Below are 27,968 nucleotides of genomic sequence, written 5' to 3'. Positions count from 1 at the left end.
TCATTGCCACGTGCAGGATCTTCGTTGTGGCATACTGGATCTTTAGTTGTGGAGTGTGGCATCCAGTTCCCTGACTAGGGATCGAACCCGGGCCCCCTGCATTGGGAGAGTGGAGTCTTAGCCACTAGACCACCAGGGAAGTCCCTCCACATCTCTTTTAAACTCTGGTCCTTGGTTACTTACCTTTCCAGTTTTGTGTTTTTGTTTTTTTTTTAAAATTCCTCCCTCTTATCTTATACTCGACATAATGAAGTTTTCTTACCTTGTCATATCCTATTTCCCCTGCCTAGAAATCCATCACCCAAAGCTGAATTAGCTGTACTATCATAGTGCCCTGTGCTTCACCTAATAGATCTCATCTAATTCTCTGAATCTACCATTAGTTTGAACTCCCTGAGAGCAAGAAGTGGTTTAATTAGTTACATCCGAGGCACCTAGCCTAATGTCCTAATGCCCAACTAATTTGAATGAATGAAGGCTGCCTTCATTGCGGAGTTGGGTGGAGGATTTTGAACTAGACCCTAGGAACTATGGCCTTCAGTCTCTGTTACTATAGTTTAAGGGTTCATCCTAGGGCATGGAGAAACCATTTGGTTGAAAATCATTAAAATAATTTAGAATTAGGCATAGATTTATCCCCAACGATCAGCATACTCAAACTGATAACTTTAATGCCTATCAGTCTTTTATGTAAAGCAGATAAGGGCCCCATGCAACGTACCACAAGCCTAGGATAAGTCCCTGGTCTAGTCGCGGGATTTCTTTTTGCACTCAAGACTCCGCCCATGGGCCCCCAAATGGCGGAAGAACTGTACCCTTCGTCGTGACTTCTCACACGACTGCGGAGGTATCCCGACGCTACGCCGGCGGCCTAGGCGGGGCGGCCGGCTCTTCCTTCCTCTCTGCTTCTTCGGCTCCACCCCCAGCGCTTCAGACGCTCATTGTGAAGCGACAGCGGTTGGCAGCCTTTCGGGCTCCTTGAGACCTAGAGACCATAAGTCCTTGGCGCGCGTGAGCGCCCGCGCTGCTCTTTCCCAACTCCAAAGGCGAGGGGCGCGAGATTCACCTTTTTTTATTCTCGCCTCTCCCGCCCGGAGCTAAACGCCCCGGTGCGCGCGGACAGCTCGCGCCGCCGCTCCCTCCTCTCCCCCTCCTTCGGGAGCTCCCGCCCGGGCGCTCTTCCCCCTCCCCTTTCCCCGGCGACGCGCACGCGCGCCAAGCCGGCTCGCGCCCTCTTGCTTTCCTCCGGCCCGCGAGACCCCCTCCCCTTCCGCCTCGCGGCGCTTCCTCGCACCGCGATCTTCTCTCTCCACCCCCGACACCGCGGGGCTCGCCCCCGCCCGCCAACGGCGGGTCCCCAGCTTCCCAGTCCCCGTCGTTTCCCGCGCTCTCCGGCGGGGGCCCAGCCCCGGCTTCCTCTCTCCCTCCCTTCCCCCTAATTCCCCTTCCGGACGCTGCCATCATGCTGAAGCCTCAGCCGCCACAACAGACCTCCCAGCCCCAGCAGCCGCCCCCCACGCAACAGGCCGTGGCCCGCCGGCCTCCCGGGGGCACCAGCCCTCCCAACGGCGGCCTCCCGGGGCCCCTGGCCTCCACCTCGGCTCCCCCAGGGCCTCCCGCCGCTGCTTCCCCCTGCTTGGGGCCTGCAGCCGCTGCCGGGAGCGGGCTCCGCCGGGGAGCTGAGAGCATCTTGGCGCCGCCGCCGCCGCAGCAGCAACATCAGGAGAGGCCAGGGGCAGCGGCCATCGGCAGCGCCAGGTGAGGATGGGTGGGTTTCCGGGCGCTGGAGCCGAGGTGGCTGAGACACCGCGCGAGGCGGACTTGCAGCCTGGCCACCTTTGAGGGGCGCCAGGGGGAGTGGGGAAACCCCGGGAAGCTGGGGTTGGGCTCCTCAGGTCCAAACAGGTCGGAGGAAAAGGGCCCCCGGATGGCCACCGGGGCATTTAGGGGCCGTGTTCACCTCTGCGAGCCTAGTCAGGGCTCGGGACCTGGGCTTTAAGGGCAGGCAGGGCGCATCCCGCCAGCGGCGTCGGAACGAGGAGTTTGGGGGGGGGGGTGAAGAGGTGATCGGGGTCCCCGGCTCCATTACCACGAAGGGTCTGGCGGTCCCCGGCTTCAGCCAATGGGGAGTCAGCTGCGGGAAGGGGTCCCTGGCCGTAGCCAATGGAGGGGGGCGCGCGGCCCACAGTTTGGCCAATGGGGAGGGAGGGACTTGGGAGCGAGTTGCTACCTCCCCCTTCCCAGTCTGGCCAGTAGGAGGGGAGCAGGGTGGGCGGGGGGACGGAAGGAGGGACGAAGCTGGGAGGACTGCGGGTCGGGAACCTCCAGCGCGCGCGCGCTCTTCCCCTACGTGTGCGCGGATGCTGTGTCTTATGACCCGGCCATTCTCCAGCCCCGGGTAACATATAGGGCAGCTGCTGGGAGTGTGCGTGGACGGGATCGCCTGGTGTTGTTGGATGAGTGGTGGACACCCCACTCGGTTTCTTCTTGTGTGGGTGTATGGAATTGAGAGTGGAGGTACACGCAGGCGCAATGGGTTCTGATCGCGTGAGGGGGGGTTGGAAGAGGCCCGTGGGCTTTAGTGCGCAGGCGCAGACCGGGCGAGGCTTCCCGGTGGATAGGTTTTGCGGCTGCGCTGTCCCCCAGCCCCGCCAACGGCCCCCCTGATCGCCCTCTTCAACCGCTGGTTACATCACCCAGCGAGGAGCAGGGTTACCGGGCGATAGGTGACCCCTCCCAGAGTGGGTAACAGGCTGAATGAGTAAAGAAGTCGAGAAGGGTGGATTATAGAGGGAGTACCCCCATCCTCCAGGGTTTAGGACGTAAAAATGATGGTCTTTTCTGTTTCGGAAGTAATATGCCTGAGCTAGGTAGTTCCAAATCTGCACTCTGTGAGTTTCCACCTTTACATCGGGGGTGGGTTATTTGTTGTCGAATATTGTAGCATTTGTCTTTTGGAAGCATGCAGCCCTGGCCCTCTTGCAGAAAGTGAGACGGTTGTGTTGAATTGGCTTCTTAAAGCAATTGACAACTGTTGATGATTGACTGGCATTTGGAGAAAATGGCTTTTAATGCCTGTGTTTCTCTCTCTATAAAGTGAGAATTTGAAAATCTTATTGATTAATTGGTTTGTACCCTAAATGATCATCTTCACATGGCATCTGGCTCTAGCATACCAAGTTCTTTGAAATCAGTTGTATAAGAGGGATTGAACATATTTAAATAACTAGTTTCTCATTTCTTTCTCTTACAGGGGACAAAGCACAGGAAAGGGACCCCCACAGTCACCGGTGAGTGCCTTTTCCCCCCTGCCTAAGGTACAGAGACCTAAAAGATGTATATGTGGGGGTATAGGGCAGATTAGGTGCAGAAATAGTCAGATGGGTTCAGAAGCGCAAGGGGCACAGCACATACAAGGTGGGTGTGCATGGAATGTGGACATTTTGAAGGAAGGTGAGATGGTGACTGGCTGTTCCTTTATTTGTCCCTCTCCTGTGTTACTGACAGGTGTTTGAGGGTGTCTACAACAATTCCAGGATGCTGCATTTCCTTACAGCTGTTGTGGTAAGTGGGTACCTAACCCCTAGGTTGAGGAATGTAATGCATCAGTTTGCTAAAGGCACTCTTCTTACCCCCCGCCCCCCTTTCAGGGCTCCACTTGTGATGTAAAGGTAAAGAATGGTACCACCTATGAAGGTATCTTCAAGACCCTGAGCTCAAAGGTCAGTGTATTCAAATTAGCTTAGCTTTGGAGTTACATGGGAGGAAGAGGGAGAGAATGAAATAGGCTCAGTTGCAGATATAAATTGAGTGGTGTTGGTCAGCATTGTGGCTGTACTCATTTTTGTAGGCCTGTGCCGGAATAGTGCTGCATGCACTTAAAAGATATGGGTTTGAGATTTGAGGGCTCAGTACTATGATGTTAAAATGCTCAACTTTAAAGATGTGAATTTTTAAGTTTGGGACTTTGGCTAAGTCCTGTGGCTGGTGTTGAGAAGACAGTGCACGTGGGAATGTGGTGTTGGGGAAAGTTTAGAAAGGGTAAAACAAAAGTAGTCATAGTTTTGTCTTCACATTTCTTGATCCTGACCCTTGGGTGTTGGGAAATGGGACTTTTGTAGTTTGAACTGGCAGTAGACGCTGTGCACCGGAAAGCATCGGAGCCAGCAGGTGGTCCTCGTCGGGAAGACATTGTGGACACCATGGTGTTTAAGCCAAGTGATGTCATGCTTGTCCACTTCCGAAATGTTGACTTCAATTATGCTACTAAAGGTATATTTTTGGGCCAGGGTGTTATGTCAGACCCACTTCTTGAGTAGAGGGCAGAGAACGTGATGACTTGTTTCTCCTCCTCCCTCCCCTTCTTTACCATCTTCCTTTATCTCTGAGGAAGATGGCTAGATTTTTCTTCTTGAGAATATGTCTTAGTGTCTGAGATGCAGGGGAAGGAGTTCCAGCCTGTGTTGTGGTTCTTCATAGTCTCCTTGCTTTGTTTCCAACTCCTTGCTCCTTCTGAACTCTTAGAATGAGGCTTTTTATGCCGTACCCCCCCTTGCCCCCACCCCCCAGACTCTGGCACACAGAAACTTTTCTTTACTCCTGTGATGGGAGGGGTGTTGGAAAGAAGGCTGTGAAATATCACCTGACTCCTGATCTTCAATCTGCCCTCACAGACAAGTTCACTGATTCAGCCATTGCCATGAACTCGAAGGTGAATGGGGAGCACAAGGAGAAGGTGCTTCAGCGCTGGGAGGGGGGCGACAGCAACAGCGATGACTACGACCTGGAGTCTGACATGGTACAGTCTCCTTCCCTGAGAACCTGAGAGCTGGGGAGCTCTGCTCCCAGAATGTGGGTTGTTGACACTGCATAATTCTTGGAACCGAGCGTTGCTGGGGTGGGCGGGGGGGGGACCACTTTTACTATTGCTTGTTGATGGCAGTTAGAGTCCAATGGAAAATACAGAAAATAACAAAACAGAAATACCTGTTCTTCCATCTTCTGTGATTGACAGCTGTTAACCTTTGCTTCAAGTCAGTTTCTTTCCAGCCTGGAAAAACAAAAATATATAGATGAGATTGAGTACTGTGTAGGCCCATTTTCCTTTATCAGAACAACTACTGTGAACATTTAAAGTTGCTCATTAGTGAGCGCATTGTTATTTCACTGCATTAATTTGTCTAAAATTCACTTTTCTTATAGATTTTGAATTTTTCATGTTGGTCTGTGGATCTAGTCATTGCTCTTAACTGTTGCGTAGTGTCCTATTTATATACATGTACATGTATGTATATACAACAAATTGTATTTATCCCTTTCCTTACTGATTGGTGTTTCTTTGGGCATTATTTTGGTATTGAAAATAGCGCCTTAGTGAATTGTTAGAACATGTATCCCCATGTACGTATGCCAGAATTTCCCTGGGATATAAACCTGGAAACGGATGTTAGGTCTTAAAGACTTCTCTTTTGCTAGATATTGCCGGTTTGTACTACAGTCCGTAGTACCAGTTGACATTCCCACCAGCTGTGTTCCTTTTTTCACTCTTGATTTGGTCAGATTTTTAATCTTTCAACCTGATGGATGACAAAGACAGGTTATTGTTGCTTTCCTTCCTGGGTTTTAAAACATTCTCCCTTTTCCTTTAGTCCAATGGATGGGACCCCAATGAAATGTTCAAGTTCAATGAGGAGAATTACGGCATAAAGACCACCTATGACAGCAGTCTCTCTTCTTACACGTGAGTGTCTTTTGGTACTTCTCATGTGGTACAGCTTGAGGTGTGGGGTCATCAAGAGAGGCGGGTGGGTCTCTAGGTGGAACATAGCTTTTGTACATGCTTTTCTGGGTGCTGGGTTGCCCACTCTCCACTCCTGATCTGCCTGTGAACTGCTCCCTCAGAGGGTTTCTCTTTTAACCTTGATTCCATGAGTAGAATTAACTGCTTTCTTGTCGATACTTTTCCTCTAAAACCTTAACAGATTTATATATGTGTCTAAGTGTCCCTCAGATTCAGAGATAGGCCTTGCTGCTCTGCCTGGGACCCTCCTAAATGCCAGTTCAATACATGCTGAGTTGTTGAAGGGTTTAAGCACCTACATATCTGAGCTGGTGATGGGACTGATAGAAATGTCTTCCCTTTTTCCCCTCTTGTCCTGTGGCACTGGGATGGTCGTGGTCCTCTCAGGGTGCCCTTAGAGAAGGACAACTCGGAAGAATTTCGTCAGCGGGAGCTGCGTGCAGCCCAGTTGGCTCGAGAGATTGAATCGAGCCCCCAGTACCGCCTGCGGATCGCCATGGAGAATGATGACGGGCGCACCGAGGAGGAGAAGCACAGTGCAGTTCAGCGACAGGGTTCAGGGCGAGAGAGCCCCAGCTTGGCATCTAGGTGATTACTAGGGGTGGCTGGTCCATGTGGGGCTCACCGTTTGGGCCAGGGCTTGGGCCAAGAGCTCGGTATACTCTTGTTGAAGCCTCACAGCCATATAGGTTTATACATAGTTATTCCTAGTTCTTAGGTTTAGGAGACTGAAGTCTAGAATCATTAGGTAATTTGCCCAAGGTAACAAGGCTAAAGCTTATGGATTAAGGACAGGTTTTTCTCAGCTTTTTGATACATGTTCTTTTTTCCTCTGCATATTCATTCATATGTTTTTCTGCTCTTCCCTTTATGAAAATGAAACCAAAGTGTATAGTGTCTTATAAAAGCTGCACCTTAAACCACAGTGTGAAACTACCTTTCTTGTAGGCCAGGAGGGTTAGGATTGTGGAGTACTGGCTGCTTTGTTCTGGTCAGGGGTTGATGCAACATAAGGGCATAATCCTGGAGTCACAGAACACATAACCAGGACAGTTAGTCGAGTGCAAGAGTGCAAACAGCCGAAACCAGGCATAGTTGTGTGTGTGTGTTGAGGCAGGAGGTAGACTTTAGGAGGAGGGCTTCATCTTTGTAAAATGTGTTTTGTGGCTACTTAATGTTATTTGAACTCTCTCCCCAGGGAGGGAAAGTATATCCCTCTACCCCAACGAGTTCGGGAAGGTCCCCGGGGAGGAGTTCGATGCAGTAGTTCTCGGGGTGGCCGGCCTGGCCTTAGCTCTTTGCCACCTCGTGGCCCTCACCATCTTGACAATAGCAGCCCTGGCCCAGGTTCTGAGACACGCGGTATCAATGGAGGTGAGTTATGAAGCAGACTTGCTGGGGGCAGGGAACAGGAAGGTAAGGAGGTGGGGAAGACAATTAAAAGGATTTAGATGGGTTAGAAGGAAGGTGTGTTGATGGTAATGTAATAGCAAGAACTCTGCCTCTTTTTTCCCATCTTTAAAAAAAAAAAAAAAAAAATTAGGCCCTTCCCGCATGTCCCCTAAGGCACAGCGGCCTCTGAGAGGTGCCAAGACTCTGTCTTCCCCCAGCAGCAGGCCTTCTGGAGAAGCTTCTGTTCCACCTCCTCCTGCAGGTAAGATTCCAGTGGTGTTACATGAAGAAATGGATAGAAATTTGTGAAGGGATGTAAGCATGTCAGTTGTTAGAATGCTGGGATGGGAGACAGTTTCGAGATGTGATGAAAGGTGTTTTGGAGGCTTGGATTTATGCTTTTTAGGAAATAATTTTTCAGTTTCCCTCGTGCAGAAATCCCAGCGTGGCAATCCATGGGTTGTGTCTGGCCAGCAGATGTCTTTTGTTTAAATTAGTTGCCAACATTTTAAGACAGGAGAAAACATAGAAAATTTCTAATTTCTTTTGAAATACAGAAAGTTCTGCCAACACTGAACCTGTCTTGCTGCATAGCTCTGGTTGGCTGGAACTGAGTCATGCCTGTCCCTTTCAGCATTCCAGTCTTTCATGGTAGCCATGAAGCCATTTTACCTGCTTACCCTATCTGCCTTGCCCTTCTAAGTATTTAGGTTTGTGACCTTGTGGATAAACTTTTCTTGGTGTTTCTGGTGAGTCCCCGGTACCCATTGCTCATTGACCAGCAGTAACTATCACGTCGCTCTCCCTTTTCTTCCAGTAGGCCGGATGTACCCCCCACGCTCTCCCAAGTCAGCTGCCCCTGCCCCAATCTCAGCTTCCTGTCCTGAGCCTCCCATCGGCTCAGCAGTACCGACCTCTTCAGCTTCCATCCCCGTGACATCATCAGTTGGGGATCCTGGAGTAGGCTCCATTTCCCCAGCTTCTCCAAAGATCTCACTGGCACCCACAGATGGTAAGAGCCACCTGCTTGAGGGCCGTGGACAGTGGGAAGTGTGGTTCTGGAGAGAAGGGCCTTCATGCATCTCTCCTTTCTTGTTCAGTAAAAGAACTCCCAGCCAAGGAACCTGGGAGAACGCTGGAGTCCCAGGAGCTGTCCCGGATAGCAGGGAAAGGTGAGGATTTTTTTTTTTTTTTTTTTTTCTGCCAGAGTCTATTATCCCTTGGATTAGGACAGACTTTCAGTTAGGAAAGTTGTTGGGATTCAGGAGAAGACAACGTGTATCAGCCCTCTGATCCTAACTTAAAGGGCTCTAAAGAGCTCTTCTTCTTGTTTTCCGTGGTTTCTTTGTCCTTTGGGGTGCTGTGTAGCCACCTTCGAGAAAAGAAATGTATATTTTTTCCTTTTTTGGTATTTCTCATAGTCCCTGGCCTTCAGAACGAGCAGAAACGCTTTCAACTGGAAGAACTGAGAAAATTTGGGGCCCAGTTTAAGGTGAGAAAAGTGTGGGAATGAGCTAGGATGTTAGGATGGAGATGAAGGGGGTTATGGAATAGGCACTGGTGGCACCAAGAGGTGAGAGCAAGCAAAGATGAAGGAAGGAAGGGGGGCTTGGGGTCTGGACTGGACAGTACTCTGTACGTTGTGTATGTGTTTCTCTCCTTCCAGCTTCAGCCCAGTAGCTCCCCTGAGACCAGCCTGGATCCTTTTCCTCCCCGGATCCTAAAGGAGGAGGCCAAAGGGAAGGAGAAGGAGGTTGATGGTCTTTTGGCTTCAGAGCCCATGGGGTCCCCTGTTTCCTCCAAGACAGAATCCATATCGGATAAGGAGGACAAACCACCCCTGCCACCAGCAGGAGGCGCCGAAGGGCCGGATCAGCCCCCACCGCCTTGCCCAAGCCAAACCAGTAGCCCCCCAGTGGGCCTCATCAAGGGAGATGACAAGGATGAGGGCCCTGTTGCTGAGTGAGTGGGGTGGGGAGCTGGGTGGGTATCGGGTGATGAGGGGAAACCGTGAGCATTTACTTTATTTTTCTCTCATAGACAAGTGAAGAAGTCAACATTGAACCCTAATGCCAAGGAGTTCAATCCCACTAAGCCGCTGCTGTCTGTGGTGAGATGGGCTGGGGGCATGTGGGCTTCGGGTTCCGTGAGGGAGACTTGGGAGCAGGTGCTAGAGCAGTGCGGGGCGGGGGCACCTGACTGTCAGGCAGCGAGAGGTGACAGAGTCTGGTAGTTAGGACACGGGCCCACTGACTCCGCGTGATCCTCTGTGCCTGCAGGCTTTGTGATCTCAGGCCACTTAACCTCTCTGTCTCAGGTTCCTCACCTGTAATTTGAGAAAGCTCATCTCATAGGGTTTGACGTGAGGCTTAACCAAGAAAAAGCATAGGATGTGTTGGGCGCACAGCACTCCGTGGATGCTGTTGACTGGGGGGCGGGGTACGAAAGTCATTAAGATATCTTACACGTGTCCTCCTTTGTCTCTCACAGAATAAATCCACCAGTACTCCAACTTCTCCTGGGCCCCGGACTCATTCAACTCCCTCCATCCCGGTGCTGACAGCAGGCCAGAGTGGGCTATATAGCCCCCAGTACATTTCCTACATACCTCAGATCCACATGGGACCAGCTGTTCAGGTGAGAGAAGAGACTGGGTGGCCCAGGGTAAGAGGTTTGGCTGGGCTACCTGAGGGACCGAGTCACACCTGTTCTGAGCATTGATAAGCAAGTCGTTCAGTCTCACCTGTGTTCTTGTCCCTAGGCACCTCAGATGTATCCATATCCTGTGTCCAACTCAGTGCCTGGACAGCAGGGCAAGTACCGGGGAGCAAAAGGTGAGCAGGGTCAGGAGGGGCAGGCGGTGGCACTGCCTGGTGCCTGCTGGCAGATGGAGCTTGAGCTCTGCACTATTTTCCCCCCACCGGCAGGCTCCCTGCCCCCCCAGCGCTCGGACCAACACCAGCCAGCCTCAGCCCCTCCGATGATGCAGGCCGCCGCCGCCGCTGGCCCCCCTCTGGTGGCTGCCACACCTTATTCTTCCTACATCCCCTACAATCCACAGCAGTTCCCAGGCCAGCCCGCCATGATGCAGCCCATGGCCCACTACCCCTCGCAGGTGACTGAGGCGCGGGAGGAGAGAGGGGTGCAGAGCCCCCGCTTCTTAGGAAGCCCGTCTTCTCCATCTCCCAGACTCCGGGAGCTGGTGAGGGAGGCAGGCAGAGTTCTGGGTGGTGGTGTCCCACTTGGGCTTCAGTCCTGGCTCTGGTAAGACCTGTGCAAGGCAGTGGATCCCTGGGCCTTAGTAGTGCTACACTTTATAGGGAAAAAGACTTAGTAGGGTTATTGTGAACGGGAAGCAGGGTGGTCGTGATGAGACCAGGGTAGCGCTGTTCCCAGGGTGCTCGGCAGCAGGCTGCGCCTCCCGAGCCCTCCGCCGAGCCGACCGCTCCTCTCCTTGCTCCTCTAGCCGGTGTTTGCCCCCATGCTTCAAAGCAACCCACGCATGCTGACGTCGGGGAGCCATCCCCAGGCCATTGTGTCGTCCTCCACCCCTCAGTACCCTTCTGCAGAGCAGCCCACCCCCCAAGCCCTTTATGGTGAGTTCTGTACCCTCCCCCCTCCCGGCTGTGCTCCTCGGCCCCCTCCAGTGTGCTCAGCCCTGATTCTCTCCCCCTTTCCTGCTGTAGCCACTGTTCACCAGTCCTATCCACACCATGCCACGCAGCTCCATGCCCACCAGCCGCAGCCGGCCACCACGCCTACTGGGAGCCAGCCGCAGTCCCAGCATGCAGCCCCCAGTCCCGTCCAGGTGCCTGCCATGGGGGATCCAAGTGGGCGGGGCAGGAGTGAGTGGCTGCAAGAGGGATAGGGTAGGGATCATTCCACAGCGGGGAGGGAGGACCAGGGGTCAGCAAGTGGTAGGCCGGGGGACCGGAGAAGGAAGTGGCACTCACCCTCCACTTCTCCTTGACAGCACCAGGCGGGGCAGGCCCCACACCTGGGCAGTGGACAGCCACAGCAGAACCTGTACCACCCAGGGGCCCTGACAGGCACGCCGCCTTCTCTGCCGCCGGGACCTTCTGCGCAGTCCCCTCAGAGCAGCTTCCCCCAGCCAGCCGCTGTGTATGCTATCCATGCCCACCAGCAGCTGCCCCACGGCTTCACCAACATGGCCCATGTTACCCAGGTAAGAGCCCACGTGACCTGCTTTGCCACAAGGACCTGAACCCTCAGTGCACCTTTCACTTCAGGCTCCTGACACTGGGAGTTTCAGAGCCCGTGTCTGAAAGGTGCCGCTTTTTGTTCTCTGCAGGCCCATGTCCAAACTGGAATCACAGCAGCCCCGCCCCCTCACCCTGGGGCTCCCCACCCGCCCCAGGTGATGCTGCTGCACCCACCCCAGAGCCATGGGGGCCCCCCCCAAGGCGCGGTGCCCCAGAGTGGGGTGCCTGCACTCTCAGCTTCCACACCCTCACCCTATCCCTACATCGGACACCCCCAAGGTGAGCAGCCTGGCCAGGCGCCTGGATTTCCAGGAGGAGCCGATGACAGGATTCGTGAGTTCTCGTTAGCTGGGGGAATTTGGCATGGAAGAGCTGATGGGCTGCAGGTGGGGCAGGATGCACGGGTTCTGGGTGGGGAGTGAGGGGTCTTGGAGGCAGGGCTGTCCCACAGGGCGCCTGCCGACCTGCACCTGTCTGTGAAGTATGTAGGGTGGGCAGAAGCCACAGTCGCCGCCGCCAGGGGCTTGCTCCTGGCTCTGTCCTTTGCTTCCCTCCGTCCTCGCTCAGTTGTGATCCAGCAGCCCCCCTCCCCACTGCCTCCCCAGCTCTCAGTGACCCCGACTGTCTCCTGACTTAGCCGAGGTAAGGTCAGCGCAGCAGACAGGGCCAGGCTGGGGTGTGGGGGGCTGAGCTGGGCACATGAGGAAGGGCTCTGGCTCACTGGGAAACGGCGATTGATCTGTGCTTCTGACAGCCCCATGAGACACCTTGAGGAGGCGCTCCTACCAGCACTGCCCCACACCCCGCACTGGACGGCACTGGATGCAGGGACAGCTGCTTGGGTTCTAATGCTCCTGCTCTCTTCTCTTTCCCCTCCAACCAGTTCAATCTCATCCCTCCCAGCAGCTCCCCTTCCACCCCCCGGGGAACTGAAGATTGTCCTGGCCGCGACCTGAGACCTCCATGAGTGGAGGGAAGAGTGACCTATGTCTCTTCCCCCAGCAGCTCGGACCAGTCCCAGCCCCCCAATCCCCCTTTCCCCCCGGGGGCGGGGGGAGCTGGGGAATTCCTGCCAAGCACCTTGAATGGGAAGGGGGGCCTCAAAGTGGGCAGGGCCGGGGTCCAGCGGGGGTGGGGGGTTCCTGCTCTGCCCCTGCCCATCCCCACCCCATCTTGCCCTTCCATCCTCTCATCTATCCCCCCCCGCTGGAGACGAAGATCTTTTATTTTCTATTATTTATAACCTCAGACTTGGGCCCCCTGTTCTTTCTTCCCCATTAACTTGAATGACCTGCGTGAGAGACACAGATGCCCCACAAAGGATGGTTGGACAAGGACTTTTACTTTTTATTACATAAAAATATTTAAAAAAAATTAAAAAAAATAAAATTTTAAACTAACTTAACCCGCTTATAGTTTCCTCTTTGGAGAATAGTGAGATCGCAGCTCCATTTTACGTGGTTCCCAAGGTGGGGCAGTGTAACAGTACAGCCCAAAGATGCCTTTCTGGCTCTGTAAGTGCTGCACAGGTCACCCAGTCTCTGTGGCTGTTTTCTCCCCTCAAAGTTGGCCTCATAGGTATGGTTTGAGGTTTTCATTTCTGATATAAGTACTTCATGAGTTATGTCTACCTCTTTACACTGAAAAGTACATTTAGTGTTTTGGGCCACTGGAAATAAGGGCCTGACTGGTACACAGCTGAGAGGTCTTGGGTGTGGGTGAGAGCTGTAAGATGAAGCTGCTGGTGAAAGTGGGGAGAGGGCTGAACTGAGCCAGGCTGAGGGGAGCAGGAGCTAAATGAGGAAGAGGGGAGGCAAGTATGGGATGGAGAAATAACAGGCTGCAGAAGAGGGGGTTCTTTCAGAGACGGAATTCTTATTATAGGACCTGGCCTTGGTTTCTTGTCTATAAAGTGGAGATTCACCCTTAGAGGTTAGAGGATGGGACTGGTGTTCAGTTATAGGCAGAGAAAATTGGCTGAGACCAGGGCAGGAAGAATGAAGTTAGATATTGGGGGAGAATTCCCAAGTGTGAGTATCTGAAACCTGGTATTTGGCAGGCATGGCACTGGGGAAGACAGGCGAGGTGTTTAAAGAGGCGAGGAGAGAAAGGGGTTATCTGTAGCAGCTAACTGGCTGTTAGAAACGGGCTGGTGTGGGGTTCCAAGTGACTGGAGCTGTCTTAGGGGCCATCCGTTGGGGTTGGGAGGCAGCCCATGATGGAAGAAACAGGAGCAGGAAAGCCTTCAACTGGGCTCCTGATGTTTGCAGTGCAGATGGAGACAGGTTTCTGTAGTCCTGGGAGAGGTGTAATCGCAGGCATTCCTGAGTAGCCCTTCTGATGATAATTTATTCCTAAGAGCAGAAGTCTTGAAGTTGGAAGGGAACTAAGCCTCCCCCTCCGTCAGGAATCCTGAGAAACCCTTCAGCCTCACCTTGGACACTGAAGAGGGTAAAACAAGTAACCTCGCTTTACTGTTGGACAGTACTTTTCATGAAGTTCCTTTGTCCTCTCAAGTTTGCCTCGTTCTGGAATCACCGATCAGGCTTTTTCAAAACAGCTCTCAGGTTGGGCCCAAGACCACCCTCCCTTCTGAGCTGCTTGTGAACAGGTTGTCGGTCCTGAATATACTCATTTGTCAGGATCCAAGTTTGAAAGGGTGCCCATTAATCCCTGCTGAATGTTACCTTTTTTGTTGGGGGTCAGCATCTGACCGGTAATTTCAAGTTTTTATAAGTCGCAGCACTTTTTTCTTTTGGGCCGTGCCATGCAGCTTGTGGTATCTCAGTTCCCCGACCAGGGATTGAACCCTGGCCCTGGGCAGTGAAAGCAGAGTCCTAACCACTGGACTGCCGCGGAATTCCCCCAAATCTCAGCATTTTACTCCCTGTGTATTTGATAAACAGACCTTATTAATGTTAAATATAAGTAAATGTTGAAAATGAAACTTTCATGCTATCATTTTTTTTTAACTTGGACGAAATATTTTATTCACTTTCAGTAACCATAACTTCAGTTATGATTGATTGTTCCCAGCAGGATATGCTATAGTTTTTCACTCCTGTTTGGAATTAGTGATATGGTGGTGGTAACCCATCAAGCAAATTATGTATTTACCAAGTGTATTTTATGTGCTGGGTAAGATGCAGTTCCCAGTATCAAGCTTAAATAAAGGCAGCTAGACATTAACAGCCTAACTACTCAGAGGAAACCAGGTGGGTGTGGCACCTGAACTGGGCCCAAGCTACAACCACTTTCCCGGTATCTCCCAGTAGGATATCCAAAATATACCCTATTATATGTAGCGTTTTGCTAGGCAATCAGACAAAGCTCACAGAATAGCTTCCAATCCTAATTCAGCTTCTCTGCCTTTTCTCAAGTTGTCACGGCAGTGGTGACAGCTTTAAGACAGGAGCTTTTCCACCCTGTACCATAGATGAACTCTTGAGGCTAGAGAGGTGATCTCAGTTCAAATGGCTCAGGGATCTCCCAAGCTATGTGTCCAGCTCCATTTTTTTTTTTTTTTTTTTCTTTTTTGCGGTTCGCAGGCCTCTCGCTGCTGCGGCCTCTCCCGTTGCGGAGCACAGGCTCCGGACGCGCAGGCTCAGCGGCCATGGCACGCGGGCCTAGCTGCTCCGCGGCACGTGGGATCTTCCCGGACCGGGGCACGAACCCGCGTCCTCTGCATCGGCAGGCGGACTCTCAACCACTGCGCCACCAGGGAAGCTCCAGCTCCATTTTTATATTCCTCATCCTCTCCAGTGTGTACAAACGACACAAGGCAAACAAACTAGCTTTCTATTCACAGAACAGTTTATTGACCTACCTCACCTGGCCGGCCACGTGGCCCTCTGGCCAGGGGAAGTGTCAGTCTAGCCGCAACTCGGCTGGGCTGCAGCCTCTGCCCTGAGAAGGGGGCACGAGAGGCAGGAAAGAACACTGGCCAGGGCAGCCACACAAGACAGCCCCAGCAGAGGTCCAGACTCAGCTCCACTTGATGTTCTTGTCCGCCTCGGTCATGGCTGGCGTGTCAGTGACGAGGCCAGTGCCGATGGTCCGGTTGCCATCTCGCAGGGTGAAACGGTGGCCTTTTTCTAAGATCATTGGCTGCCGCAGGATTAGGGTGAGCTTCAGGTCCTCCCCGGGCATGGCAAGCTCCTGGAGGGCAGAGACAAGGACCACTCATGTTCTTCAGGGTGCCTCCATTCCCTATTTGCTACCAACGAGGTTAAAGGTATGGGAAAATGAAGCAGGGTGACGATTCCTTCTGGGGATACCTTCATCCCAGCCGTTAGGCACATGCAAACAGCATACGCAAAGGCAGGAAAGGACTGGTGATTAGTGTTGCTAACATTTTTCTTGAGAAAAAAATGTTTAGGGAATTTTGGGTTATACAAGTTTCTTAGTTACAGGGCTTCTCTGAGCCCTTATGTAAAATACACTGGAACTCTCAACCACAGGAACTTTTCTGGGAAATCTTTGTGGGTAAATGCTACCAAAGCTAAGGAATACTGGATGAGGACTCATTCCCCCTAAATCCACTGATCCAGGCCCTTCCGTCACCAGTTCCACCTGCATCATCAGCCAGCTTCTCTTTAGGAGGGAAAAGTCCCCCACGCCGTCATATACATCGTACCTTCCCTGGAGGCAGGACAACCCGACAGGCCATGTCCCAAGTCAGGGAGAACATGACAGGCATGAAGTGGGATACAAAGGGCTTGTGGCGGCCACCCTCCTCCTTACTGAGAATGTACACCTGTGAGAGAAAACAACGGTGGAGCTGGGCGTGGCTGGAAGCACCGAGCCTCTCCACAGTGCCTGCCCACCATCGCAGGGAGCCCTCACCTGTGCCTCCACCTTCTGGTGGGGCTGGATGGAACCTGGCTTGGCCATGACCAGGCCACGCCTCAGGTCCTCCCGCTTCAAGCCGCGGACCAGGGCCCCAAGGTTGTCGCCTGCCTCTGCCCTCTCCAGGCTCTTGTGGAACATCTCGATTCCTAGGAGGGAGGAGGGTGTGGGGCAGAGGGAAGGCACAAGGGGTCTGCGAGGGGAGGGGTAATCCTGGAGCCCCTGTGTCCCAAGGCTTCCTTCTGTACCTGTCACCACACTGCGAATATTCTTGCTATGTCCCAGGAACTCACACTCATCTCCCCTCTTCAAAATGCCACGCTCTAGTGTGCCTGTCACCACCGTGCCCCGGCCTGGGAGAAACAGGACAGGATATCAGGGACCCCGGGTGAAGCTTCTGTGAGGGGAAGGGAGTGCAAATGAGCAGGGTCCTCACCGGGGATAGAGTACACTGACTCTATAGGCAGCAGGAAAGGCTTCTCCAGGTCCCGGGTGGGCACTGTGATGTGAGTGTCCACAGCATCCAGCAGCTTCTGCACAGACTTCAGGCCTAGCTCAGGGTCACGTTGCTATGAGCGGGAGGTGACAGGACGCTGAAACTTCCATTCTGCTCCTCTTACTTGCCAAGAGCCAGTCTCCAGACTCAGAGCAGAGCTCTGACGCCCATCCAGCCCCATCCCCAGCCAGCAGTAGCTCCTGCCCGACCCCGCCCTCACCTCAAGGGCACAGAGGGCAGAGCCAACGATGATCGGAGTCTCCTCCCCTTTGTAGCCCAACTCAGTGAGCAGTTCCCTGATCTCCAGCTCCACCAGCTCCACCATCTCAGAGTCCTGCACAGCATCCGCCTTGTTCACATACACCACCACATGCTCTACTCCAATCTGTAGGTGGGGAAAGACATAGAGATGGTGTCCTGAGTGGCCCAACGCCGCCCCCCCTTCCTCCTTCCACCCGTACCCAGGCTCTGGGTACCTGTTTGGCCAGTAATAAGTGTTCTCGGGTCTGGGGCATGGGGCCATCGTTGGCTGCCACCACCAGGATGCAGCCGTCGAGGGGGGCTGTGCCTGTGATCATATTCTAGGGAGAGGAGAGGAGAGGAAACACTCAGTGTAAGTCAGTGACCTCCTCAGCTCCCCAGCCACCTCCTTACCACCTGCTGTGACTGGCCAAGCCCACAGGTCCATGATCTCAAAACCATACATCTCAAGTATCTTAACCTCCTCCCCACAAGCCTAACATTTTTCCCGAGGCGGGGGCAGTTCCAGGCCCTGTCCCCAGCAGCTCCCACCTTAACGTAGTCTGCATGACCGGGACAGTCAGTGTGGGCGTAGTGGCGCGCAGCGGTGCTGTACTCCACATGGGCGGCATTGATTGTGATACCTCGGGCTCGCTCCTCCGGGGCGTTGTCAATCTCCTCGTATTTCTTAAATTTGGCCCCACCTCCCTCGGCTAAAACTAACGGAAGGGAGGGAACACATATTTCAGCTAAAGTTCCACAGGTAGAGGAGGGGCTCAGGCCACACCCCTGGGCCCCTCCTACCTATACAAAGGACAGTCTGGGAGAAGCAGGCTTCCGAGACGCCCTCCTTCAACTCCTGGAGCAGAGGTAACTTCAGGTCAGAAAGAAAGGTTATAGGGCCTCAAGGGCCATCCCTGTGACTTCTCTAGGGTAACACCTCTGCTTACACGGCAGTCCCCAGGGCTGGAGGTAGGCCATTCGGGGTCCCCCAATTTATGCATCACAAACTTCTTCATGTCTACGGGAAATCTGTTTCCTGCATGCTGCAACCTACTGTCCGCCCGAGTTCCGGCGCCTGGGGTCACACTAAACACCTCTAGCAGCCTCTCCGCGGGTCCCACCTCCCTGGCTCCAGGTCCCGCCAGCAGAGCGGGCGCTGCCGGAAGCCTCCACCCCAACCCTGCTTACTTTTCGTGATGGCCGCGGTCAGTGTGGTCTTGCCGTGGTCTACATGGCCAATGGTACCCACGTTTACATGGGGCTTGTCGCGCACATAGATCTTCTTGGCCTCCACAGCCAGGCCGCGGCACAAGAGGGGCAATGCCGGGCCCTTCAGCGGCCGCAAAAGGCCCTTCAGCAGTGGGATCGGGCCGGCGCCGAGACCTGCCGGGGCAGAGGCTTGGACTCAGGGCGCTGGTCTGAGCCCGGCCGCTCCCGAAGAACCCACGTGAACCCGGGCCGCAATCGCCCCCCCCGCCCCCTCACCGCTGAAGAGGGGCGTCGCGCGCAGCACCGTCGAGGCCGCCATTGTGGTCGTACTGATGCCCGGACTAGTGTGTACCGGGCACTGGCGGCGGCGCGTGCGGTAAGCAAAGGACAACTGTGGATGGAAGTCGCTTCCGGCGGAAGTGAGGGCCGAGAGGGCAAGTCTGGGAGTTTCTAGCCCCCAATCTCTATGGCCCCGTCAACTTCCGGGCGCGGGACGTAAGACGTCCAGGAAGGTGCTGATGGCTCTCGGCTGGGTGAGGGTAGAGAAGGTTTCCAAGGCGCCCTCGGGCCTCGCGGGCTCAGGGCCCACGCAGTTCTCTCTGGTGGCACCGGGGGGCGATGTGGAGCGTCCCACAGCGCACCTGCGCCCCGGAGGCTCATGGGCGTTGTAGTTCCCAGGGCGGCGAGCTGTGCTGGCACTTAGCGTGGGAGGGCGAGGCCAGGTCTGGAGGCACGGTCCCGTCCTCCTTGAGGCAGAAGCGGTTGTCCCGGCGTGGATGACTCCGGAGCGTCCTGGCCCCGAACCCCGTGGAGTCCGACCCACTGCGCGGGTTTGGCGACAGATCTGGCGGCCGTGTGTCGCAGCTGGAGGTAGGACCAGGCCCTGCGGCCTGGCTGAGGAAGACCGTCCTGGGAATCTTTCGGAGGTGGGGCTCTAGTATGACCCATCTCTCCGCTAAGCCTTTGTTTTCTTATCTGTAAAATGGGAATAGTAGTATCTACTTCATAAGGAGATGCTGACATCTGGCTCTGAGAGGAAATGATCTGGGCAAGAGACAGAAAAGGGCTCCAGAAGCCTCCAGGTCCCACAGTCTTTGACCCTCAAATACCCTCGCTCCTGGCTCACAGCCTGAGGCGACAAAGTTTGCCGTCCACCCTTGTGGACCCTCAGCAGCCCAGAGAGTAATTCCCTCGATCGTCTTTCCACCCACCCGATTTTATAGATGACCAGGTGAGAGACAAACTTCTAGTGCCTTTAAGGGCAGCCTGAGTCTTTCTTGTTCCCGCTGCGTCCCTGGCTCCTACCACGGGGCGGGGCACTCAGTGAGTACTCAATAAATGTCTGTTGACTGAATGAATGAGTGCAAGGATGACCTTTAACTTTCACATCCATCATCTCATCACCCTGGGATGATAATAGCAGCTGCTTAACCTTGATTGATGTTTCCGAAACGCATCAGAGCCTAAGACTCAATTGACGGTGTCTGTTTCAAATAGGTTCCTTAATTCCTCCCTTGGAGATTATGATTCAGTAGTGTCTGGGCATAGGCAAGGAAACTATATTTTTAACACACACAAACACCCTTGTTAAGCTCAGAGGAGTTTGGGAAACTCAGAATTAGAGACTTTTATGGAACAGACGTTGTGGAAATGCTTCATATTGGTTCACATTCAATGCTCCCAGTGTTATCGTGTGTAATAGGAGCCATTATTTACCTCATTTTAACAATGAGAAAACTGAACATAGGGTGACCAAGGAGCCCAACACAGCTAACCTCCAAAAGAGTGTGCACTTAGCCACTGTACTGTACTATAATTTAACTGTCATTTTACAATGAGAAACTTGCTAAGAATTCTGTCCTCCTGGCCCTCCAAACCCATCAGCTCTGCTTACGAAGGGTTGGTACAGTATAAAAGGGTTCTCTTTGTCCCCAGCCTGTACCTCAGTCACTCCTGGGAATTTCTTAAGACACTATTGTCTGCCACCAGGATGTGAGATTTTGGGGGTTGGTACTTGAACTGATGCTTACTATTTTAGTGGTGCTGTATTTATTTTAATGTGTATTAGTTTGACAGAAAGACTGGCATTGTAAATATTGAGTTGAAAAAATGAATCAATTTGAAAAACAATACTTGGTAGGTAAAATGGGTGGTATGAATATATGGCAAATTTGGGGAGAGGTGAACATGAATGATTGAAATTTGCAAAACACAGTGCCCGGAAAAGAGTCCAAAGGGAGAGAATTTCTTGTAGAGCTATTGAGTGTAGCATCCTCTGTAATAGTCAGGAGTCTTGATTTACAGATAACAGAATTTACAGGGGCTGGTTTGAGAAGAAAGGGATTTGTTTAAAAGTGGTAGGCAGCTTGGGACTTCCCTGGTGGTCCAGTGGTTAAGAATCTGCCTTCCAGTGCAGGGGACGCAGGTTTGATCCCTTGTGAGGGAACTAATATCACACATGCTACGGGGCAACTAAACCCGCGTGCCACAACTACTGAGCCCACGCACCACAACTAGAGAGAAGCCCGTGTGCCGCAGTGAAGAGCCCACTTGCCACAACAAAAGATCCCTCATGCTGCAACTAAAGGCCGATGCAGCCAAATAAACAAATCAATAAATAACAAAAAAAAAGTGGTAGGCAGCTTATAGACTTGTGGGGCAGGCTGCAGAAATGGCTCCTAAGCCATAGAACTGATCTGATAAGAAAACCGCTGCTACTGCCACTGCCACCAAACACTAAATGCCAGAACTTAGACTTACCTGTAACAGTGACTGCTTATGGCACTGAAGCCGCTTTTGCATCAAGAAAGTGACCTTCTCTCTGGGCTTCCCTGGTGGCACAGTGGTTGAGAGTCTGCCTGCTCATGCAGGGGACATGGGTTCGTGCCCCGGTCTGGGAAGATCCCACATGCCGCGGAGCGGCTGGGCCCGTGAGCCATGGCCGCTGAGCCTGCACGTCCGGAGCCTGTGCTCCGCAACGGGAGAGGCCACGACAGTGAGAGGCCCCCGTACCGCAAAAAAAAAAAGAAAGAAAGTGACCTTCTCTCCTCCCCCCAAAGCCAGGCAAATTCAAAGGCTCACGTGGATGTGTCTGGAGAAGTTTAGATCATCATATTTCAGTGTTCTTGTATCAGAGGAGGCTGAGGGATGTATTTTTCTAACTTTGTTGTAAGAACAAGACTGATAGCAGGGAATTTCTCCAGATGTCCAGCCATGCTTATGACCAATACCACAGTGAAAGAGCAGAATGAATACAAATACCCAGTGCGTGGATACAGTAGCATAAATTTTGGCCACTAGATGAAATGTTGGGCTCAGGGTTGCAGAGACAAGAGCCAGCCACCTGTGAAAATGCCTGTGAGCAGTGTTAAATGAAAGAAGTTTGGCCCCTATAAAAAAAAAATAGCAAGTGTACAAGGTTGGAGTGGGGACAAAGTGGAAAACAATTCTGATTTTAGGAGGCTGTAATTTGCTTGGAGAAGGAGAGATTTTTCTTGCAAACATTTCCTTTATGTGATTACAGTTAAAGAAGTTTTTTGTGCAGAATCTTGAACTCTTTAAAAAAGATGCTCTTGAAATCAAACGACCTTCTTGGTCTCCCCAGCAGTGCATTCATTCTGCTCTATGACAGACACTTTGAGCTCCCGCTTAACAACTATTTTTTCCATCTTCCTGCAGTCAGGACCCTGATTTTGTTCAGGTGGCCCTTTCCCCAGTTCCAGGAATAAATCCTGACAGGGCTAGCCCACTTCTGCTGGTCTTATTCTCCTTGCCAGGGGGTTTGTTTAGGGTTACGTGTGTGATTCCTTTGGGGCTAGTGATTGGTAAGAGGATATCTACCTTGGGGAGGGCTTCTAGGAGAGGATCCCTCACTTTTAAGAAGGAGACACTGGTGAGATGGACATCCTTCAGATTCTGGAAGTTGTTGGGTCTGGATGGGAAGCCTGGAACTACTGTGCCCATCGTGCTCCCAGTCCATGATGAAGCCAAAATCCAGAAGAGGGCAAAGCGAAGAGGATCTTAGAAGTCTGGACTCCTCATGGTGTGAGATAACAAATGTCTTTATTGTTTAAGCCAGACTGTGTCAGAGTTGTCTCTTACTTGCAGCCAAATACACCCTAACAGATAAGTCTGCCTTACAGCACTTGGTACCCTGAGACATATTTCTTGGTTTCACTTGTCTGAGACTGAGTGACTTGAGTAGGGCAAGGACTGGGCTTCCTTTATCTCCGTATACTCTGTGCCTGGCCACAGTAGGCCTCTGTGCATGTTTACACTTGAACTATATTAATGAGCCTTCCAAACCGAAGGGTGCTACCACTGTGATGCTATGAACCTAACATATCCAAAACCGGACTCTCTGTATTCTCCCACAGTCTCCCTACACATCCGAATAAATGACACCACCTTTCTCCTTTCCCCTTATCTGACATCTATCCGTTACCCAGTCCCACTTGTTCTGTCTCCAAAATAAGGCTCAGTGTGGCCACTTCTATCTCCACTGTCAATACTGTGGTTCAAACCGGGATCACCTCTCCCCTAGGTTACCTCATGACCTCTCCAGTGGGTTTCCCAGCTTCTGTCCTTATTCTCAATACCTGTCAAATCCATCCTCCACACAGCAGCCAGATCAATCTTTAAATGTGATTCAGAAATGAATCCTCCCTCAGTGACTCCTTATTACACTTAGAATAAAATCCAAACTCCTGCTTTAAAATGGCTGAACTGTATGGCAGGTGAATTATATCTCAATAAACCTACTATTAAAAAAAAAACCCCAGAGTCCTCCCTGTGGCCCACAAGATGCATGATCTGGCTTCTGCCCACCTCTTTGACCCCCATCTCAGTACTATTTTCCTCTCACTCTCTCCCAGCCACACTGGCCATCCTTCTGTTCCACAAACATCCACCATTGCTTCTACCTCAGGGTCTTTGCAAATGTTCTTCCCTCTCCCTGGAATGCTCTTCCCTGGAGATTTCCCCACAGCTTGTTCCTTCTCATCTTCCCACCTCAGATGTCACCTCTTCTGTCACTCTCTTATCAATGGTCCTCTTTGATTTTCTTCATAGCATCTAAATATCCAAAATTATCTCAGTAGTTTGCTTGTTTTGGGGGTTTGGTTTTTTGATTTTTTTTTTTTTTCTGTCTCATCAGCTCCTGACAGTAAGAACTTATTTTTCACTCTAGGAACAGTGCCTAATGCTTAGGTGAAGAAGTATTTGTTGAAAGAAGAATTTGTTGAATAATTTCAGTTGAGCGTTCAGTTAAGCACTGTGTTGGGCTTAAGTTTCTCGATGTCTTCGATGGAAGGCAAATTCTGTATTCACGTTCATTTAAAAAATAAAGGTGAGTCACTGGAACTTCTGGGGCTTCTGCTTTATTATCTGTAAAGTGGGGATGAGTGAAGAGGTTAAACCTGATGATCTCTAAGACCTTTTGTAGCTCTAACTTCTAAAAGGAGATGGGGTCTGCTATAATTGAAATAGGTTCTGGGGTGACCCACAATTTAGTGGCAAATTGGGGACTAGGACCCAGAGCCTTGTTGTTGGTGTCACTCAACAGACTTATTGGAAGCTCAAGGGCATCCTTCACTCTTCCCCACCAGCCAGCCTGGCAGTGTCTCCTCAGAAATCTTTCTGGACGTTCTCCTTGGAACTAACCGCACTGCACTGCCTTGGCCAGGTCAGCCTCAGCCCTCTCCTGGACCACTGCCCCTGTCTCCTCTCTGCATCCAGTCCTAGCCCTCCCATACTGGCCCTGGATGCCCTTCCAAACGCAGAACGCTTATCACACTCATGTCACTCAGATGTGACTGGAGACATTCCAGTTGGAAACACTTTGTGAATGTCACACAAAAACTCCTAAGTAAAAGGCACTTGAGTGGCAACCTAGGTGTGTTAGTCATGCATGGCTTCCTAGAGGAGGCTACACTTTGAAGCCTGAAACCAGAGGGAGGAAGATTGGCAGAATTAGGGGAAATGGTGCGTGCAGTAGCAGAGGCAGAACCTGAGTAAAGGTGGAGTTCTTCAGCTGTCAGAATGTCCTGATTGAGCAAAGCATGATTTGCTTGGAGGGTAGGAGGTTCTGGTCAAAGCACCAAGGTTGAATTTGACATCCCAGAAAACAGGACAAAATAAGAGAAATTTCCATCTCTTGGGGTGGGGGAGGGTCAAGATGACCTCCAGAAGAAGCCCACAAGCAACCACTTCCCCTTCAGTCAGAGACTCCAGTTTTCCTTTGAAGAGCCAGCCTCTGCCATGCTCAGTCCATGGAGTTTGATTGGAGCTGAGCCCATCCCAACCTCAGGTGATAGGTCCGTGATCCAGTGTTTACCAGTCAGCATAATCTATTCCTCATAGTCACAATTGTCTGTTCAGTGTTAGTATTCTGTTTCAACCCTCACTGGTGTACCGAAGTGCAGTTCTGGCACTGACTGCCCAGAGTTAGCACAGGCCCTGCAAGTTAAGGGCTCACTCCTTCACAAGACCGCACCCACTTCAGATGCCACCTGCAAGTGGGGTCCCCCAGCCATCTCTACTTCTGGTCAACTGCCTACGGATCTGGGAGTTTCCCATGACCCCCGTCAGGTTTGATAATTTACTAGAACAACTCACAGAATGCAGGAAGGCACTATACTTACGATTACAATTATGATTACATTTTATAATAAAGGATACAAGTCAGGAACAGCTAAATGAAGAGCTACGTAGGGAGAGGTCCAGGAGGGTCCACAGAGACATAGAATCTGGGCACATCACCCCCACCCCCCCGACACGTCAGTGTATTCACCCACCAGGAAGCCCCACTGAGCTTCAGTGTCCAAAGTTTTTATTAGGGGTTTCATTACTTAGGCATGATTGACTAAATCACTGTCATGTGACTGAACTCAATCTCCAAGTCCCCTCCCCTCCCTGGAGGTCAAACTGGCTCAAAATCCCAACCGTCTAATCACAAAGTTGGTGTTTCTGGTGACCGCATCCTGAAGCTATGAGGGGCTTGCCATTAGTCAGCTTGTCAGCAGAAACTCGGGTGTGACCTGAGGGGCTCACGAATAACAGGCACATCTGTCACTGAGGAAATTCCAAGTATTTTAAAAGCTCTGTGCCAGGAACATGGGACAAAGACCAGACAAATTCTTTATTATACGATAGATAGGCATTGGGTGACCTAAGCTGAGATGATGAGACACAACCCTATTGCACTCGCTGGAATTACTGGGAAAGCTATGATCTTCTTCTGCTAGGATTATGAAGCTGGTAGAGTGTAAGCTTGGAATTCTGGTGGCCATCTTGCTATCTATGAGGGGAAAACCTGCCTGAGGAGGAAGACAGTCCAGAGGAAAGCAGAGCTAAGAGACAGAGAGCAAGTTCAGATGGACATCGTTTGAGCCTGTGGCTGGCTCCAGCCATGCCTAACATCATTCTACCTCTGGTTTTTAAATTCTGTAAACCAATAAACTCCCCCTCTTTTCATGTTTAAACTACTTAAACGGGGTGTGGGGGGGTGTTCCTATTACTTGTAACTGAAAGAATCCTGAGTATTACATCCCCTGTTCGTAAGGAGGAAGAAGTGTTTTCCCTTTCATATTAATACCTTGGCTTAACCTGGGCCCTGGATCCATCCTTCCCACCTTCCCCAAACTTCACTCCTTCGATTACCATCCTTTCTACTGGCTCCTTTCCCCTAGGACTTCAGACATAATCAGGTTTGCCTCAGGATTGAAACAAACAAGCAAACCTTTCCACCCTCTAAAATTGCAGCCCTCCTTATCTCTCTCCTTCCCTTTTTGGCCAAATTGTAGGGCAGCTCTAAGCATTCCTCCTCCCACGTGTTCACCTTCCATTCATTCCTCAGTCCACTACCATTGGCTTCTGCTTCCTTTTCACTTCCCTAAAGATACTCTCAACAAAGTGACCAAGCAATCTAAGTCAGTGTATTCTATAGGAGACAATGACAGTGCCCAGTACCATGGATCCCTCTTTTGTCATTTGTGTGTGAAGTGTTTGCCCAATCCCCCCCCCCCCACACACACACTGTATTCCCACACCCCCTGGTCTTTGGTGTCTGGTTTTTCTTCCAAATAATTAGACCTTCCAGATTTTTTTTTTTCTTTTGAGTACTGTCCTCAGGCTACTGGAGTCTTTGCTTTGAGGAAGTGCCTGAGAATTGACATCTCCCAGGGGAAGCCCTAGTCTACAGCTGAGGGATGTTGGTATATGAAAGGCCCAGCTCCCTTGTTTCTGGATAAATCTGAGGGACAACTTACATCCAGGGCTCCCTTGAGGGAGGAATCAAGCTGAACTACTCTCTTCCTGAGATCACATGTTTGCTTGGTTTCCTCTCCTGCTTCTCCCACTCCTTTACTAGTTTCTCCTGGTAGCACTTTTTAAATAAATCACTTGCACAAAAATTCTCATCGCAGAGTATGCTTCTGGAAAATCTTACCCAAGACAACATCTCAGCACTTTGTACTTCTCTTTCTTTGCCTGCCTGTTACATGTGGCTTTCCCCCCAGAATTAGATTTCAGGCTCTCTTCTCTCTACATATATTACTGGGATGATCTCATTCGTGTCCATGGCTTTAACCACTCCTCATGTCTGATCACGACCACACTACCTTGTGCAGCTGAGGCTGTAGAGCCATCTCTGCTGGACAGCTCCACCTAGTTGCCTACAGGCACCTCTTACACCAATACAGTAGTCATTAGGCACATGTGGCTATTTTAATTAATTAAAATGAAAACTTCGGTTCCGGGAATTCCCTGGCAGTCCAGTGGCTAGGAGTTGACGCTTTCACTGCCATGGCCCAGGTTCAATCCCTGGTCAGGGAGCTAAGATCCTGCAAGCCGTGCAGCATGGCACAAAAAAAAAAAAAAGAAAAAGAAAAGAAAACTTCAGTTCCTTAGTCACATTAGCCACATTTCAAGTGCTTAAAAGCTACATGTGGCTAGTGCCTACCAAACTAGGCAGTACTAATACAGAACATTTCAGTCATTGCAGAAAGTTTTATTGGACAGCTTAGACACATTTCCAAACCAAACCCATCATCACCAGCCCCTTACCTTTCTGTATTCCTCACCTTTTCTCTCTCCTGGACAAGGATGGGCCAACTACAGAGAAAGGGTATTAAGAGTATCAGGGAGGAGTGGGGGGTGATCACGGAACTAGAGGCCTTTCCATTGACATCTTTTTCTGAACTGGAAGATGGAATTGACAAAGACGGTGATGAAGACCTTAACAAAGGCCATCTGGGAGCTGATGTTAATTTGGTTAGATCTGGGGTAGAGATGGGGACAAAGGCTGGTTAGGCCAGAACTTGCCCTTCCACAATGATTTTTTCCAACTCCATCCAGTAGCCTCAGCCTCAGACATCCTTGTGTGAGTCAGGGCATTTATCCATCTCCAATCTCGTGGGTCACGAGGCCTTTGGGTTTCAGGATAAGCACATGATCCAAGCCAATCAGCTGAAGTCAGTTCTGGAAATTTTACTGCAAATCTCAGAGAAAAAGACATGCTCCTACGAGAGTTGCTAAGCTACTGGGACTTAAGTTTGGAGCTATGGAAATCCATTTTGCCACTAAGAGAGGCATGGGGAGAGCTCAGCCTAGAGGTGAAGCACAGGTTCCCAATATCTTTTGGCCCTTTTATTTAGCTGTTCCTGAAGAAGCTTGATCCATTCTTTTCAATGGCTTGAGCCAAAAGACTCCCTTATTGCTTAGGCCAGTTGGAGCTGGGTCAGTGAGAGACCTGATCGAT

At 51.4% G+C, this 27,968-nt stretch overlaps 2 protein-coding genes and 1 long non-coding RNA gene across 17 annotated transcripts; 2 read left to right on the top strand and 1 right to left on the bottom strand.

The window, feature by feature from the left end:
- Positions 1-1,135: 1,135 nt before the first annotated feature.
- On the top strand, positions 1,136-12,505 carry ATXN2L (ataxin 2 like). 15 transcript variants are annotated; one of them, XM_060031994.2, is made up of 24 exons: positions 1,247-1,758; positions 3,254-3,290; positions 3,508-3,564; positions 3,651-3,722; positions 4,122-4,272; positions 4,674-4,798; positions 5,649-5,740; positions 6,188-6,388; positions 6,999-7,174; positions 7,344-7,454; positions 8,010-8,204; positions 8,293-8,364; positions 8,614-8,684; positions 8,859-9,154; positions 9,233-9,302; positions 9,683-9,829; positions 9,954-10,026; positions 10,120-10,307; positions 10,659-10,788; positions 10,879-11,000; positions 11,166-11,378; positions 11,505-11,694; positions 11,898-12,057; positions 12,299-12,432. In XM_060031994.2, exons 1-23 carry the CDS (start codon positions 1,463-1,465, stop codon positions 12,050-12,052), a joined length of 3,240 nt encoding a protein of 1,079 aa, XP_059887977.1. In that variant the 5' UTR covers positions 1,247-1,462; the 3' UTR covers positions 12,053-12,057; positions 12,299-12,432. The 15 variants fall into 15 exon arrangements, with proteins under 15 accessions (XP_059887989.1, XP_059887991.1, XP_059887977.1 ...); XM_060031993.2 differs by having other exon boundaries at positions 12,170-12,374; XM_060032004.2 differs by having other exon boundaries at positions 1,248-1,758; positions 12,021-12,057; positions 12,170-12,374.
- A 2,686-nt stretch (positions 12,506-15,191) lies between these two features.
- On the bottom strand, positions 15,192-18,616 carry TUFM (Tu translation elongation factor, mitochondrial). Its single transcript, XM_060031991.1, has 10 exons — positions 18,488-18,616; positions 18,191-18,385; positions 17,552-17,718; positions 17,236-17,340; positions 16,980-17,144; positions 16,700-16,832; positions 16,512-16,616; positions 16,261-16,412; positions 16,052-16,171; positions 15,192-15,573 (listed from the first exon to the last, which is right to left on the bottom strand). Exons 1-10 carry the CDS (start codon positions 18,528-18,530, stop codon positions 15,400-15,402), a joined length of 1,359 nt encoding a protein of 452 aa, XP_059887974.1. The 5' UTR covers positions 18,531-18,616; the 3' UTR covers positions 15,192-15,399.
- Positions 18,617-18,700: 84 nt separating this feature from the next.
- On the top strand, positions 18,701-23,994 carry LOC132438110 (uncharacterized). The gene is made up of 3 exons (XR_009522153.1): positions 18,701-19,137; positions 23,400-23,558; positions 23,775-23,994. It is a non-coding gene; the product is annotated as an uncharacterized lncRNA (long non-coding RNA).
- Positions 23,995-27,968: the final 3,974 nt, after the last annotated feature.

This window comes from Delphinus delphis, chromosome 15, assembly GCF_949987515.2.
Source record: "Delphinus delphis chromosome 15, mDelDel1.2, whole genome shotgun sequence".
Lineage (NCBI taxonomy): Eukaryota > Metazoa > Chordata > Mammalia > Artiodactyla > Delphinidae > Delphinus > Delphinus delphis.
The sequence above is the reverse complement of the archived record's forward strand: the minus strand, read 5'-3'. Positions and strand labels throughout refer to the sequence as shown.

Excerpts from the sequence above, each read along its gene's own strand:
- ATXN2L (XM_060031994.2), top strand. The coding sequence starts at position 1,463 with ATGCTGAAGCCTCAGCCGCCACAACAGACCTCCCAGCCCCAGCAGCCG. Across the intron at positions 3,723-4,121 it reads TCAAGACCCTGAGCTCAAAG|TTTGAACTGGCAGTAGACGC; the intron begins GTCAGTGTATTC and ends GGACTTTTGTAG. Across the intron at positions 11,379-11,504 it reads ACATGGCCCATGTTACCCAG|GCCCATGTCCAAACTGGAAT; the intron begins GTAAGAGCCCAC and ends TGTTCTCTGCAG.
- TUFM (XM_060031991.1), bottom strand. The coding sequence starts at position 18,530 with ATGGCGGCCTCGACGGTGCTGCGCGCGACGCCCCTCTTCAGCG. Across the intron at positions 18,386-18,487 it reads CGCGACGCCCCTCTTCAGCG|GTCTCGGCGCCGGCCCGATC; the intron begins GTGAGGGGGCGG and ends CTGCCCCGGCAG. Across the intron at positions 16,413-16,511 it reads TATTCGCAGTGTGGTGACAG|GAATCGAGATGTTCCACAAG; the intron begins GTACAGAAGGAA and ends CCTCCCTCCTAG.